General features: G+C 37.1%; 1 protein-coding gene across 2 annotated transcripts in view; it reads right to left on the reverse strand.

Moving 5' to 3' along the window:
• Nucleotides 1–16,326, reverse strand: part of LOC128231395 (tetraspanin-1-like) — a 43,845-nt gene that overhangs the window by 8,746 nt on the left and 18,773 nt on the right. For both annotated transcript variants that reach the window (XM_052944171.1, XM_052944173.1), the window contains exons 6-8: nt 12,979–13,077; nt 9,241–9,312; nt 7,657–7,782 (exon numbers count right to left, since the gene is read on the reverse strand). In XM_052944171.1, coding sequence (XP_052800131.1) covers nt 7,657–7,782; nt 9,241–9,312; nt 12,979–13,077 — 297 coding nt within the window. The remainder of the gene's footprint in view (nt 1–7,656; nt 7,783–9,240; nt 9,313–12,978; nt 13,078–16,326) is intronic.

Genomic DNA, 16,326 nt, shown 5'->3' on the forward strand with positions numbered 1-16,326 from the left:
GTTCTAGTAATATCAAATGTGCTATTACCACTAGCAATGTTCATGTTCATACATGTATGTCAAGTTGTTTGTCTGATGTTAATACAAATGAGAATTTTGTAAATTGTTTACATAATTCTGTTTATCCATTACATATTAATTCTAGTCATGTAAATTCATTATGTGTTCAAACTGTGCAAGATAGTCAAACTGAAATTAATACTCCCAGTTTTCATAAATCTGTTGATTGTTCTGTAGATTTTACAAATAATGGTGTTGCTAAAACACTTGATGCAGTTGCCTCAAACTTTAGTATTGATGATAATTGTATCACTTTTACTAATAATGTCGACCATACTTCATATTGTTTGTCTGTTGATACCAGAGTTGTGAAACTAGCCTTTATAAATGTTTGTGGACTTATGTCCAAAATTGTTTACCCTGAGTTTGTTGATCTTATTAACAAGTATGATGTCATTGGTTTAGCAGAAACAAAATTGGATAGTTATGATGTTCCTGTCTTGCATGGTTATGTTTTTAAAGGTATATGTAGAGGAAAGTTTATAAGAAAATCTGGAGGTGTAGGAATTTTTATTAAGAAGGATTTGGCTGATCAAATTAAAATTCTTGATTGTAGCAATGAAAATTGCCTCTGGTTTAAATTCATTTCCAGTGATGTAATTGTTGGTACAGTTTATATACCACCTGAAGGTTCAAAGTACAGTTCTATCGATATTTTTGATAAATTAGAACGCGATATTGTCGATATTTACTCAGAATTTGATAATGCATACTTTGCTATAATGGGCGATTTAAATGCTCATACTAAAAAACTATTAGATTTTGTGGAAATTGATCCTTATATTGCATCTCAAAACTTAGATGTTACTACTAGGAATATGCTCTCCATTGCCAATTTATTGGATCTAGGATTTTCAGTGGAAAGGTGTTCACGTGATACTCATGCTCCAAATAACTATGGTTATCGTTTGATAGATCTATGTAAGTCTGCTAACATATACATAGCTAATGGAAGATTAGGCAAAGATATTGATATTGGTCAGTGTACATGTATAAGCAGTACTCTTATAGATTATGTTTTGTTATCGCCGGAATTATTTCCCAGAACTGTACATTTTGAGGTGCAGGAACATGATCCATTGTTTTCTGATGTTCACTCTTGTGTAGAATTTAGTATTAGTATTAATATGTCATCAAATTTAAGTTCTGACTATGTTAAAAATGTTGTTGATTCCACTGATGATGTTGTAATAAGACCAATATGGGATAATAATGCAAAAAATCAATTTGTAAGTCACATTGATGAGTTAAAGATCACTGCTTTGGCAGATGAAATAGATAGCTTATGTATTAGTAAGCAGTATACTGTTGATGTTGTTAATCATTTGACAAATAGTGTTTCTAATATTTTAACTAATGCTGCTGATAAATCTCAATTGTTGTTAGAAAAGAAAATTGTTAATAAAACACCTTTTCGTAAACACTTTAAGAAAGAATGGTATGATAATGATTGTAAAGTTGCTAGAGCTAATTATATTAAAAGTAAAAATAAGTACAGATTTAATAGAACAAATGAAAATTTTGCTTCCTTTGCTAACAATAGTAAGTCTTATAAGAAATTAATGAATAAGAAAATTAATACTTTCAAAGGGAATGTAAATAAAAAGTTAAAAAATCTTCGTAATTCTGATCCCAAAGCTTTTTGGGGATTATTAAATAAATATTGCGATGAAAAGAAGAAAACCTTGTCTACCATTTCTAAAGATGTATTTTATGAACACTTTGTCAAGTTAAATCAAACTTCGTCAATCAATGATGCGGATATGTATTCAGAAATTGATTTTGATTCTATCCCGGGCAATAATGAGGAATTAAACATGGTATTTAGCATTGATGAAATTAGAAAAGCGGTACACAGCTTGAAAAACAATAAATGTCCTTCTTCATTTGATAATATTTTAAACGAATATCTTAAGTATAATGGAAGTGAGTCTTTCTTATTACTTGTTTGCAAACTATTTAATTTCATTTTTGATTCTGGAGTATTTCCAGAGGTTTGGAGTAGAGGCATCATTTTCCCAATTTATAAAAACAAGGGTAGCATCAATGACCCGGATAATTATAGAGGCATTACAATTTTAAGTTGCATGGGAAAATTATTTACGACTGTCCTAAATAACAGATTAAACTCTTTCCTGGTTAACCACAATTTACTCTGTGAGGAGCAAGCTGGCTTCAGGAAAAATTATAGTACCATTGATCATGTTTTTTTCTTTGAAAATCTTGATTGATTTTTATTTAATGAAAGGTAGAAAACTTTACTGTGCCTTTATTGATTATAAGAAAGCATTTGATAGTGTTAATAGAATAGCTTTGTGGCATAAACTCTTAGAAAATAATATAGATGGTAAATGTATTAAGATAATTAATAGTATGTATGATATTGCTAAGTCATGTGTTAAAGTTGGTAATTCATTATCAGAGTTTTTTAGTAGTCAAGCTGGTGTTAGGCAAGGTGAGAACCTTTCCCCGATACTATTTTCTCTGTTTCTTAATGATTTGACTCAGTTTATGTCAAGTAGGTTTGAAGGGCTTGAAACCTTTTCTAAAAGTACCTTTGAATGTTTAAGTGATGATGATGTAGATGTTTACCTACGTCTTTATATATTACTTTATGCTGATGACACAGTTATTCTCGCCGAATCTCACGCCGACTTGCAAGCGGCATTGAATGCCATGCTAGAATATTGTAATATGTGGGATTTAAAAGTTAATCCTAGTAAAACTAAAGTTATTGTTTTTTGCAAATCTAAAAGAACATTACTGAAAGAACAGGATTTCTACTATGATGGCGCTAAAGTAGATATTGTTGATGAGTTTGTGTATCTTGGTGTTATGTTTAGCTACAATGGTAAATTTACTAAAACTAAAAAACTTTCGGTAGATCAAGCTCGTAAAGCAATGTTTGCACTTATAAAGAAATCTCGTAAACTTAACTTAGCTTTCTCTTTACAATTGTATTTGTTTAATTCAATGATTGTACCAATATTATTATATGGTTCAGAGGTATGGGCTATGGAGGATCTTAAGATATTAGACCAATTTCAGTTAAAATATTGTAAACTCATTTTAAATTTAAAACAGTGTACCCCTAATTGTATGATTTATGGTGAACTTGGTTTAAAACCAATTTCTATACAAGCTAAAACTAGGCTTTTGACCTTTTGGAGTAAAATAGTAAATTCTGCTGATGTGAGCAGCAGCAAAATTAGTCATTTATTGTATAATACTGCATATTCTTTGCACAATGATGTTACCTCTGGCTTAAAGTTCCCATGGCTTTCCTTTGTTAAGAATTCTTTAAATGATTTAGGATTAAGTATGTACTTTGATTTGCAACAGGTTAATAGTGTTATTGTTTTTAAAAATATGGTTAAAAACAGATTATCTGACCAATTTATTCAAAATTGGTATAGTATTGTTTCAAATTCACCAAAATGTCAAATGTATAAAGTATACAAAAAAGTTTTTGGGTTTGAAAGCTATATTGATATACTACCCAAGAATCTTTCATTGTATTTGCTTAAATTTAGAATTATGAATCACAAATTTCCTATTGAAGTAGGGCGTGGTCAAAATGTTGAGAGATTTTGTAGAACATGTCATTTGTGTAGTAGTAATAGTTTAGGTGATGAATTTCATTACTTGTTTGAATGTCAACATTTTTCAGACGATAGAAAGAAAAACATTAAATTGTACTTTTGTCGTAACCCTAATTGTATTAAGTTAGATCAATTAATGAACAGTAAAAACAAAAAAGAACTTATTAAACTGGCTATATTTTGTAAATCCCTTTTATCTAATGTCAAATAGTCATTCTCCTTTAAAAACAATACGACTTATTTGTCTTAGTATTTCCTATTATAGGAAACTGTATGTAATATATGTCCACTTTGTTTATATATATATGTTTAATTAATTGTTTGTTAAAGCGTTATTGTTCTGATCACATGGTTGTAATAACCCATGATCTAAAATAAATCTTGAAATCTTGATAAGCAGCCATTTCCACACTCATCAGGAGTAGCTAAACAATTTAAGAAGATAAGCAGCCATTACAACTATGATAAGCAGCCATTACAACTATCAGGGGAGAAGCTAAACCATTTAAGAAGATAAGCAGCCATAACAACTATCAGGGGAGTAGCGAAACCATTTAAGAAGATAAGCAGCCATTACAACTATCAGGGGAGTAGATAAACCATTTAAGAAGATAAGCAACCATTACAACACTCATCGGGAGTAGATAAACCATTTAAGAAGATAAGCAGCCATTACCACACTCATCAGGAGTAGCTAAACAATTTAAGAAGATAAGCAGCCATTACAACAATCAGGGGAGTAGCGAAACCATTTAAGAAGATAAGCAGCCATTACAACTATCAGGGGAGTAGATAAACCATTTAAGAAGATAAGCAACCATTACAACACTCATCGGGAGTAGATAAACCATTTAAGAAGATAAGCAGCCATTACCACACTCATCAGGAGTAGCTAAATCATTTAAGAAGATAAGCAGCCATTACAACTATGATAAGCAGCCATTACAACAATCAGGGGAGTAGCTAAACCATTTAAGAAGATAAGCAGCCATAACAACTATCAGGGGAGTAGCGAAACCATTTAAGAAGATAAGCAGCCATTACAACTATCAGGGGAGTAGATAAACCATTTAAGAAGATAAGCAACCATTACAACACTCATCGGGAGTAGATAAACCATTTAAGAAGATAAGCAGCCATTACAACACTCATCAGGAGTAGATAAACCATTTAAGAAGATTAGCAACCATTACAACACTGATCCTGAGTAGATAAACCATTTAAGAAGATAAGCAGCCATAACAACTATCAGGGGAGTAGCGAAACCATTTAAGAAGATAAGCAGCCATTACAACTATCAGGGGAGTAGCTAAACCATTTAAGAAGATAAGCAGCCATTACAACACTCATCAGGAGTAGATAAACCATTTAAGAAGATTAGCAACCATTACAACTATCAGGGAAGTAGCTAAACCATTTAAGAAGATAAGCAACCATTACAACTATCAGGGAAGTAGCTAAACCATTTAAGAAGATAAGCAGCCATTACAACACTCATGGGGAGTAGATAAACCATTTAAGAAGATAAGCAGCAATTACCACACTCATCAGGAGTAGCTAAACCATTTAAGAAGATAAGCAGCAATTACAACTATGATAAGCAGCCATTACAACTATCAGGGGAGTAGCTAAACCATTTAAGAAGATAAGCAGCCATTACCACACTCATCAGGAGTAGCTAAACCATTTAAGAAGATAAGCAGCCATTACAACTATGATAAGCAGCCATTACAACAATCAGGGGAGTAGCTAAACCATTTAAGAAGATAAGCAGCCAAAACAACTATCAGGGGAGTAGCGAAACCATTTAAGAAGATAAGCAGCCATTACAACTATCAGGGGAGTAGATAAACCATTTAAGAAGATAAGCAACCATTACAACACTCATCGGGAGTAGATAAACCATTTAAGAAGATAAGCAGCCATTACAACACTCATCGGGAGTAGATAAACCATTTAAGAAGATTAGCAACCATTACAACTATCAGGGGAGTAGCTAAACCATTTAAGAAGATAACCAGCCATTACAACTATCAGGGGAGTAGATAAACCATTTAAGAAGATATATCCCCTGTAAAAATGTCAGTGGAATACCATTGGAATACCACTGTATTCCAGTGGTTTACATAAATACACTGGTATTCCAATGAAATACCACATAATACCAGTGGAATACAAACGCATTTCAGTGGTAAACATAACAACACTGGTATTCCACTGGTAACCAATAATCAGTAGTGGTATGCCACTGGTCAAATTTATTTCAGTTGTATACCAATGGATTTCCAGTGGACTGGATTAAGAAAATTAAAATAATAAATGAAATTAAATCAGGTTGTGCTAAATGTAAGATAAGGTATAAGGGTTAGTTTGGATTCTGGTTACATTATTCATACATGCTATTCTGTGGGTCGATGGGGGACACTGAAAATACCAGCAGTAAACTTTTAGTGGAATACCACCAAAATTTACCGCTGGTATTCCACTGACATTTTTACTGGGGTAAGCAACCATTACAACACTAATCGGGAGAAGATAAACCATTTAAGAAGATAAGCAGCCATTACAACACTAATCGGGAGTAGCTAAACCATTTAAGAAGATAAGCAGCCATTACAACACTCATTGGGAGTAGATAAACCATTTAAGAAGATAAGCAGCCATTACAACACTGATCGTGAGTAGATAAACCATTTAAGAAGATAAGCAGCCTTTATCAGGGGTAGATAAACCATTTAAGAAGATAAGCAACCATTACAACTATCAGGGAAGTAGCTAAACCATTTAAGAAGATAAGCAGCCATTACAACACTTATCGGGAGTAGCTAAACCATTTAAGAAGATAAGCAACCATTACAACTATCAGGGAAGTAGCTAAACCATTTAAGAAGATAAGCAGCAATTACCACACTCATCAGGAGTAGCTAAACCATTTAAGAAGATTAGCAACCATTACAACTATCAGGGGAGTAGCTAAACCATTTAAGAAGATAAGCAGCCATTACAACACTGATCGGGAGTAGATAAACCATTTAAGAAGATAAGCAACCATAACAACACTAATCGGGAGTAGCTAAACCATTTAAGAAGATAAGCAGCCATTACAACACTCATCGGGAGTAGCTAAACCATTTAAGAAGATAAGCAGCCATTACAACACTCATTGGGAGTAGATAAACCATTTAAGAAGATAAGCAGCCATTACAACACTGATCGTGAGTAGATAAACCATTTAAGAAGATAAGCAGCCTTTACAACACTCATAGGGAGTAGATAAACCATTTAAGAAGATAAGTAGCAATTACCACACTCATCAGGAGTAGCTAAACCATTTAAGAAGATAAGCAGCAATTACAACACTCATCGGGAGTAGATAAACCATTTAAGAAGATAAGCAGCCATTACAACACTCATCAGGTAGATAAACCATTTAATAAGATAAGCAGCCATTACCACACTCATCAGGAGTAGCTAAACCATTTAAGAAGATAAGCAGCCATTACAACTATGATAAGCAGCCATTACAACTATCAGGGGAGTAGCTAAACCATTTCAGAAGATAAGCAGCCATAACAACTATCAGGGGAGTAGCGAAACCATTTAAGAAGATAAGCAGCCATTACAACTATCAGGGGAGTAGATAAACCATTTAAGAAGATAAGCAACCATTTCAACACTCATCGGGAGTAGATAAACCATTTAAGAAGATAAGCAGCCATTACAACACTCATCGGGAGTAGATAAACCATTTAAGAAGATAAGCAGCCATTACAACACTCAGGGGAGTAGCTTAACCATTTAAGAAGATAAGCAGCCATTACGACCCTCAGGGCTGGACCATTTAAGACGATAAGCACCCATAACAACTATCAGGGGCGTAACTAAATTACCGGTAAAACTAAAACACAGTACAGAATTAATGCAGGTAAAAAATTATCTGATTTTATTTTTTCATGAAAAGGCCTTGAGGTATGCCATCTGTTTTCACCCATACCTTTTGATGAAAGAACATAGTATCCTTCAATTCCATACATGCCGTGAGATTTTTGGCCTTGGCAGAGTCTGGTTTTTCTTCCGCCTCGTTTTTGTTGGTCAGGACGCAACAGGTTGGCGGAATCTTCTGCAATAACAGGTTCGTTTAGAAATCATATAATAGTGGAACAGATAAAGTTTAAGTGTGTTGTTTATGGATTGTATCTTGAAAAGATTTATGTAATAACAATACATTATGTCATAGAAAGTGACATCAACACCATATACAACTTCCCACATGCCGTCAGACACTTGAACAATATAATTTTATTAAGTGTTTGATCATGGAAAAACAGAAATCCAATTTTAAATGCACATAAGGTGATATAAAATTACTGTTATTTATAAATATTTGACAAAACTTAATGATAAGTATATGTAATTTTACAACTTCAAAGTCACCCGAGTATTAATTAAATAATTTAAGACAATTCTTTTTTCATACAGTTCATTTAAAATTGTATGCTCTATCTTCCAAAAATATTAAGTTGATCCTTAAGTTTTGATTACTTTCTATGAAGGTAACTGAAACCCACTGGCAATAATAATAATAATAATTTTTAGTTTGGAATTATAAGAGAGCTATCTTAGTCAATTTGGGCTGGCAAAGATAACTTTTAAAGCTGCACTCTCACAGATTTACCGTTTTTACAACTTTTTTTATTTTTGTCTTGGAAAGAGCAAATTTTTGCGTAAATATCAGCAAACCAATGCTAAAAATGATTGCTGACAAAAGATCAGATCGCAGATTTGCATATTTCCGTTCGAAAATTAATGTTTAATGGCTTAAACCCTTACTAACGGTTTAAGAAAACTGCATAAAACATTAATTTTTGAACTGCAATATAAAAATCTGCAATATAATTTTTTGTCAGAAGTCTAATATCACTTGTTTCCTTGGATTTTTGCAAAAAATGGCTCGTTCCAAGACAAAAAATAAAAAAGTTGACAAAATGTTCAATTTGTGAGAGTGCAGCTGTAAACATAGTGACTCTGAATAATTGCATTATTCACCCATCCTGCTAAAATCATGAAAACCTTTACAGATATTAAGCATGTCAAGAGGGGATACAAATAGAGCATGGCTAGCGCTTGCTAACCCGGAAGTAATGCTTGTCTGCTTTCTAATACATCAAGAAAATTTACTGTAGTCTGACTTTGTAGTGTTTTTATAAACATGTGCATATTTTCACACTGCATAAAACTAAAATATAGTATTCAACCTATAAATAAACAGAGTCAAAAATTATCCTGATTCTTCACATGGATTTGTTCTGATAATTGGACAACAAAAATGTATCTTGATATGCCCCAGTCTTAATCTTTTTTGTGTTGACAACAGAGCTGACATAATTATACAGTTGTTGCATGGACATTTGTGTAACAGTCAAAACTATTGTCCCGAGGTGGATGGGATGACTTCTGAATTGTTGTCGCGAGGCTGATAGGCTGTTTATACTGTTTACCGGTCACAGTTTAAAGCATTGTAATGTTGGTAACTATTTGTAAAACAGTTGAAAATAGTAATCTGTTATTGCTACCGTACCATTGGTCGGTTTTTCTCCTCAAACTTGCTACCATTATAGTCGTTTGCGCCCAAACCTCCACAGCAGTCAAGCTGAAAGCAAATAAAGCATTTTACTGTACAACATTTTTTTAAATCATTCTTTTTATATATCATATAACTTGTGATATATGTATTAGTTCATTCTACTTAATGTTCCAACTTATTTTTAAAAAAGCAGACATTAACTGGTAGTAATATTTCTGACATCAGCTTTGCTGGAAAAAAGAAATCTTCGAAATTTTAGACAATATTTTTTTTTGGATATGACAATTATGAGGTATACATACAATATATAGCTTCCACTAGGCCAAAAGGCCCTGGGATGGTTCAATATTGGTCCTAGCTGGATCTAAGAATGATGTAGCTAATCGGATTACTCGATATAACTAACGGACCTATTCAGTAAATGGGGTCAATGATGTATGACCACAAGATTGACTTAAGACGCATAGTGAACACCATCCCTGGCCGCAACATTTAATATTTTTTTACACAAACCTTTTTTTTAACTCAGGATATACAATGTACATCACAATGCACCATAAGCAGTGCAAACCCCAGTCTTTATATGACTAAGGTTTTAGCCAGGTTTCAAAAAGGACAGGGTGCTAGAGTAAAAGGACAGGGTGCTAGAGTAAAAGGACAGGGTGCTACAGTATAAGGACAGGGTGCTACAGTAAAAGGACAGGGTGCTAGAGTAAAAGGACAGGGTGCTACAGTAAAAGGACAGGGTGCTACAGTTAAAGGACATGGTGCTACAGTAAAAGGACAGGGTGCTACAGTAAAAGGACAGGGTGCTACAGTAAAAGGACAGGGTGCTACAGTTATAGGACAGGGTGCTACAGTAAAAGGACAGGGTGCTACAGTAAAAGGACAGGGTGCTACAGTTATAGGACAGGGTGCTACAGTTATAGGACAGGGTGCTACAGTAAAAGGACAGGGTGCTAGAGTAAAAGGACAGGGTGCTACAGTAAAAGGACAGGGTGCTACAGTTATAGGACAGGGTGCTACAGTTATAGGACAGGGTGCTACAGTAAAAGGACAGGGTGCTAGAGTAAAAGGACAGGGTGCTACAGTAAAAGGACAGGGTGCTAGAGTAAAAGGACAGGGTGCTACAGTAAAAGGACAGGGTGCTACAGTAAAAGGACAGGGTGCTACAGTAAAAGGACAGAGTGCTAGAGTAAAAGGACAGGGTGCTAGAGTAAAAGGACAGGGTGCTACAGTAAAAGGACAGGGTGCTAGAGTAAAAGGACAGGGTGCTACAGTAAAAGGACAGAGTGCTAGAGTAAAAGGACAGGGTGCTACAGTAAAAGGACAGGGTGCTACAGTAAAAGGGTGCTACAGTAAAAGGACAGGGTGCTACAGTAAAAGGACAGGGTGCTAGAGTAAAAGGACAGGGTGCTACAGTATAAGGACAGGGTGCTACAGTAAAAGGACAGGGTGCTAGAGTAAAAGGACAGAGTGCTAGAGTAAAAGGACAGGGTGCTAGAGTAAAAGGACAGGGTGCTACAGTAAAAGGACAGGGTGCTACAGTAAAAGGACAGGGTGCTACAGTAAAAGGACAGGGTGCTACAGTAAAAGGACAGGGTGCTACAGTAAAAGGACAGGGTGCTACAGTAAAAGGGTGCTACAGTAAAAGGACAGGGTGCTACAGTAAAAGGGTGCTACAGTAAAAGGACAGGGTGCTACAGTAAAAGGACAGGATGCTACAGTTAAAGGACAGGGTGCTACAGTAAAAGGACAGGGTGCTACAGTAAAAGGACAGCAGTAAAAGGACAGGGTGCTACAGTAAAAGGACAGGATGCTACAGTAAAAGGGTGCTACAGTAAAAGGACAGGGTGCTACAGTAAAAGGACATGGTGCTACAGTAAAAGGACAGGGTGCTACAGTAAAAGGACAGGGTGCTACAGTAAAAGGACAGGGTGCTACAGTAAAAGGACAGGGTGCTACAGTAAAAGGACAGGGTGCTACAGTAAAAGGACAGGGTGCTACAGTAAAAGGGTGCTACAGTAAAAGGGTGCTACAGTAAAAGGGTGCTGCAGTAAAAGGACATGGTGCTACAGTTATAGGACAGGGTGCTACAGTAAAAGGACAGGGTGCTACAGTTAAAGGACATGGTGCTACAGTAAAAGGACAGGGTGCTACAGTAAAAGGACAGGGTGCTACAGTAAAAGGGTGCTACAGTAAAAGGACAGGGTGCTACAGTAAAAGGACATGGTGCTACAGTATAAGGACACGATGCTACAGTTATAGGACAGGGTGCTACAGTTATAGGACAGGGTGCTACAGTAAAAGGACAGGGTGCTACAGTAAAAGGACATGGTGCTACAGTAAAAGGACAGGGTGCTACAGTAAAAGGACAGGGTGCTACAGTAAAAGGACAGGGTGCTACAGTAAAAGGACAGGGTGCTACAGTAAAAGGACAGGGTGCTACAGTAAAAGGACAGGGTGCTACAGTAAAAGGACAGGGTGCTACAGTAAAAGGGTGCTACAGTAAAAGGACAGGGTGCTACAGTAAAAGGGTGCTACAGTAAAAGGACAGGGTGCTACAGTAAAAGGACAGGGTGCTACAGTTAAAGGACATGGTGCTACAGTATAAGGACAGGGTGCTACAGTAAAAGGACAGGGTGCTACAGTAAAAGGACATGGTGCTACAGTAAAAGGACAGGGTGCTACAGTAAAAGGACATGGTGCTACAGTAAAAGGACAGGGTGCTACAGTAAAAGGACAGAGTGCTACAGTAAAAGGACAGGGTGCTACAGTAAAAGGACATGGTGCTACAGTAAAAGGACAGGGTGCTACAGTAAAAGGGTGCTACAGTAAAAGGACAGGGTGCTACAGTTAAAGGACAGGGTGCTACAGTAAAAGGACAGGGTGCTACAGTAAAAGGGTGCTACAGTAAAAGGACAGGGTGCTACAGTAAAAGGACAGGGTGCTACAGTAAAAGGGTGCTACAGTAAAAGGACAGGGTGCTACAGTAAAAGGACAGGATGCTACAGTTAAAGGACAGGGTGCTACAGTATAAGGACAGGGTGCTACAGTAAAAGGACAGGGTGCTACAGTTATAGGACAGGGTGCTACAGTATAAGGACAGGGTGCTACAGTAAAATGACAGGATGCTACAGTAAAAGGACAGGGTGCTACAGTATAAGGACAGGGTGCTACAGTAAAAGGACAGGGTGCTACAGTTATAGGACAGGGTGCTACAGTTAAAGGACAGGGTGCTACAGTAAAAGGACAGGGTGCTACAGTAAAAGGACAGGATGCTACAGTAAAAGGGTGCTACAGTAAAAGGACAGGGTGCTACAGTAAAAGGACCGGGTGCTACAGTAAAAGGGTGCTACAGTAAAAGGACAGGGTGCTGAGGGACAAAAGAGCACATTGTATCGGGCAGAAAATAATTAAAGCATTATGAATTTCATAGAAAATGTTAGAAATATGAAGTTATATAAGATTTCAACTACCAATAATGTAAATTTTGTTTGAATTCATAATCACATTTTAAGTTTTAATCAAAACAAAAGAAATATGTTTATACTTTAAGCATTATGTTCTTTGTAAGCAGGAGGGTGCACATTCTGGTCTACATGAGGGCAGAATGGTGCTTCCAAAACAAGGTACAGGTGGCAGCACCCTCCCATACCCCCTAGCTAAACCCCTTATGACTGTTCAGAGTCTGCAGTTCTAATTGATGGATAAGCTTCATTGTTAACATACCTGTATCTGGACCACATTCCAGGCTTCAGTGATGGTGGTTGAGATGTTATACTTCTCCTTGATGGACTTTGTTAGGGTGTCGTCAACTTTTTTTTCGACCTGAAGGCAATCATGTCAGTTGTAGCAACAGCTTTTTGCATTTTCTTGATCAATAATCAGGTAACAGTTTATCATTCATTAACATTGAACCTGTACCCCTGTATGGTAAGAAGTTAAGATAATATATGTTTATATGATTTATACAGAACTACCAAGAAATAATTGAAGTCCTTTTCAAGGACTATTATATATTCAAGTATTTGACCCCTTTTCTAAGGACTCAAAATCATAGCACCATGTTTGCCTAAAACTTGCAAATAATGACTTTTAGACAAGATGTCATGCACAATAAAACATTTGTCCCCCTGTTTTATCACTTCCCATGACCATCTGGTTGTTGAGCCATTAGGTTGTTATGTACAATAAAACATTTGCCCCCCTGGTTTATCACTTCCCATGACCATCTGGTTGTTGAGCCATTAGGTTGTTATGCATAATAAAACATTTGCCCCCCTGGTTTATCACTTCCCATGAACATCTGGTTGTTGAGCCATTAGGTTGTTATGCACAATAAAACATTTGCCTCCCTGGTTTATCACTACCCATGAACATCTGGTTGTTGAGCCATTAGGTTGTTATGCACAATAAAACATTTGCCCCCCTGGTTTATCACTTCCCATGAACATCTGGTTGTTGAGCCATTAGGTTGTTATGCACAATAAAACATTTGCCCCCCTGGTTTATCACTACCCATGACCATCTGGTTGTTGAGCCATTAGGTTGTTATGCACATTAAAACATTTGCCCCCCTGGTTTATCACTACCCATGACAATCTGGTTGTTGAGCCATTAGATTGTTATGCATAATAAAACATTTGCCCCCCTGGTTTATCACTACCCATGACAATCTGGTTGTTGAGCCATTAGGTTGTTATGCACAATAAAACATTGGCCCCCGCCTGGTTTATCACTACCCATGACCAACTGGTTGTTGAGCCATTAGGTTGTTATGCACAATAAAACATTGGCCCCCGCCTGGTTTATCACTACCCATGACCAACTGGTTGTTGAGCCATTAGGTAGTTATGCATAATAAAACATTGGCCCCTGCCTGGTTTATCACTACCCATGACCAACTGGTTGTTGAGCCATTAGGTAGTTATGCACAATAAAACATTGGCCCCCGCCTGGTTTATCACTACCCATGACCAACTGGTTGTTGAGCCATTAGGTTGTTATGCACAATAAAACATTGGCCCCCGCCTGGTTTATCACTACCCATGACCATCTGGTTGTGGAGCCATTAGGTTGTTATGCATAATAAAACATTGGCCCCTGCCTGGTTTATCACTACCCATGACCAACTGGTTGTTGAGCCATTAGGTAGTTATGCATAATAAAACATTGGCCCCCGCCTGGTTTATCACTACCCATGACCAACTGGTTGTTGAGCCATTAGGTTGTTATGCACAATAAAACATTGGCCCCCGCCTGGTTTATCACTACCCATGACCAACTGGTTGTTGAGCCATTAGGTAGTTATGCATAATAAAACATTGGCCCCCCCCCCTGGTTTATCACTACCCATGACCATCTGGTTGTTGAGCCATTAGGTTGTTATGCACAATAAAACATTGGCCCCCGCCTGGTTTATCACTACCCATGACCAACTGGTTGTTGAGCCATTAGGTAGTTATGCATAATAAAACATTGGCCCCCCCCTGGTTTATCACTACCCATGACCATCTGGTTGTGGAGCCATTAGGTTGTTATGCATAATAAAACATTGGCCCCCCCCCCTGGTTTATCACTACACATGACCATCTGGTTGTGGAGCCATTAGATTGTTATGCATAATAAAACATTTGCCCCCCCTGGTTTATCACTTCCCATGACCAACTGGTTGTTGAGCCATTAGGTAGTTATGCACAATAAAACATTGGCCCCCCCCTGGTTTATCACTTCCCATGACCATCTGGTTGTTGAGCCATTAGGTTGTTATGCACAATAAAACATTGGCCCCCGCCTGGTTTATCACTACCCATGACCAACTGGTTGTTGAGCCATTAGGTTGTTATGCACAATAAAACATTGGCCCCCGCCTGGTTTATCACTACCCATGACCATCTGGTTGTGGAGCCATTAGGTTGTTATGCATAATAAAACATTGGCCCCCCCCCCTGGTTTATCACTACACATGACCATCTGGTTGTGGAGCCATTAGATTGTTATGCATAATAAAACATTTGCCCCCCCTGGTTTATCACTTCCCATGACCAACTGGTTGTTGAGCCATTAGGTAGTTATGCATAATAAAACATTGGCCCCTGCCTGGTTTATCACTACCCATGACCATCTGGTTGTGGAGCCATTAGATTGTTATGCATAATAAAACATTTGCCCCCCCTGGTTTATCACTTCCCATGAACATCTGGTTGTTGAGCCATTAGGTTGTTATGCATAATAAAACATTTGCCCCCCCCCCCTGGTTTATCACTACCCATGATCATCTGGTTGTTGAGCCATTAGGTTGTTATGCATAATAAAACATTTGCCCCCCCCCCCTGGTTTATCACTACACATGACCATCTGGTTGTTGAGCCATTAGGTTGTTATGCATAATAAAACATTGGCCCCTGCCTGGTTTATCACTACCCATGACCATCTGGTTGTTGAGCCATTAGGTTGTTATGCATAATAAAACATTGGCCCCCGCCTGGTTTATCACTACACATGACCATCTGGTTGTTGAGCCATTAGGTTGTTATGCATAATAAAACATTGGCCCCCGCCTGGTTTATCACTACACATGACCATCTGGTTGTTGAGCCATTAGGTTGTTATGCATAATAAAACATTGGCCCCCGCCTGGTTTATCACTACCCATGACCATCTGGTTGTGAAGCCATTAGATTGTTATGCATAATAAAACATTTGCCCTCCTGGTTTATCACTTCCCATGAACATCTGGTTGTTAAGCCATTAGATTGTTATGGATAATAAAACATTTGCCCCCCTGGTTTATCACTTCCCATGACCATCTGGTTGTTGAGCCATCAGGTTCAAATCTAAATCAACCATTACTGATTTCCAGCATAAGTTAACAACTACTGAATAATACCCATTGACTGCAGCATGGGAAATTAAAGGTAGCCCATAAGCCCATGTTCACAACAAAATGGCATTGGGCTTGAAGAAATTAATCCCATAGCCAGATAGATTCAGGTTATCAGATAAAATGTTTTGGAATAAGATTTACATTATAAGTTAGTAGCCCGATTTGCTATGGCCTTTAAAGTTAGTTTCATA

The sequence above is a fragment of the Mya arenaria genome, chromosome 4, assembly GCF_026914265.1.
Source record: "Mya arenaria isolate MELC-2E11 chromosome 4, ASM2691426v1".
NCBI classification, from domain to species: domain Eukaryota; kingdom Metazoa; phylum Mollusca; class Bivalvia; order Myida; family Myidae; genus Mya; species Mya arenaria.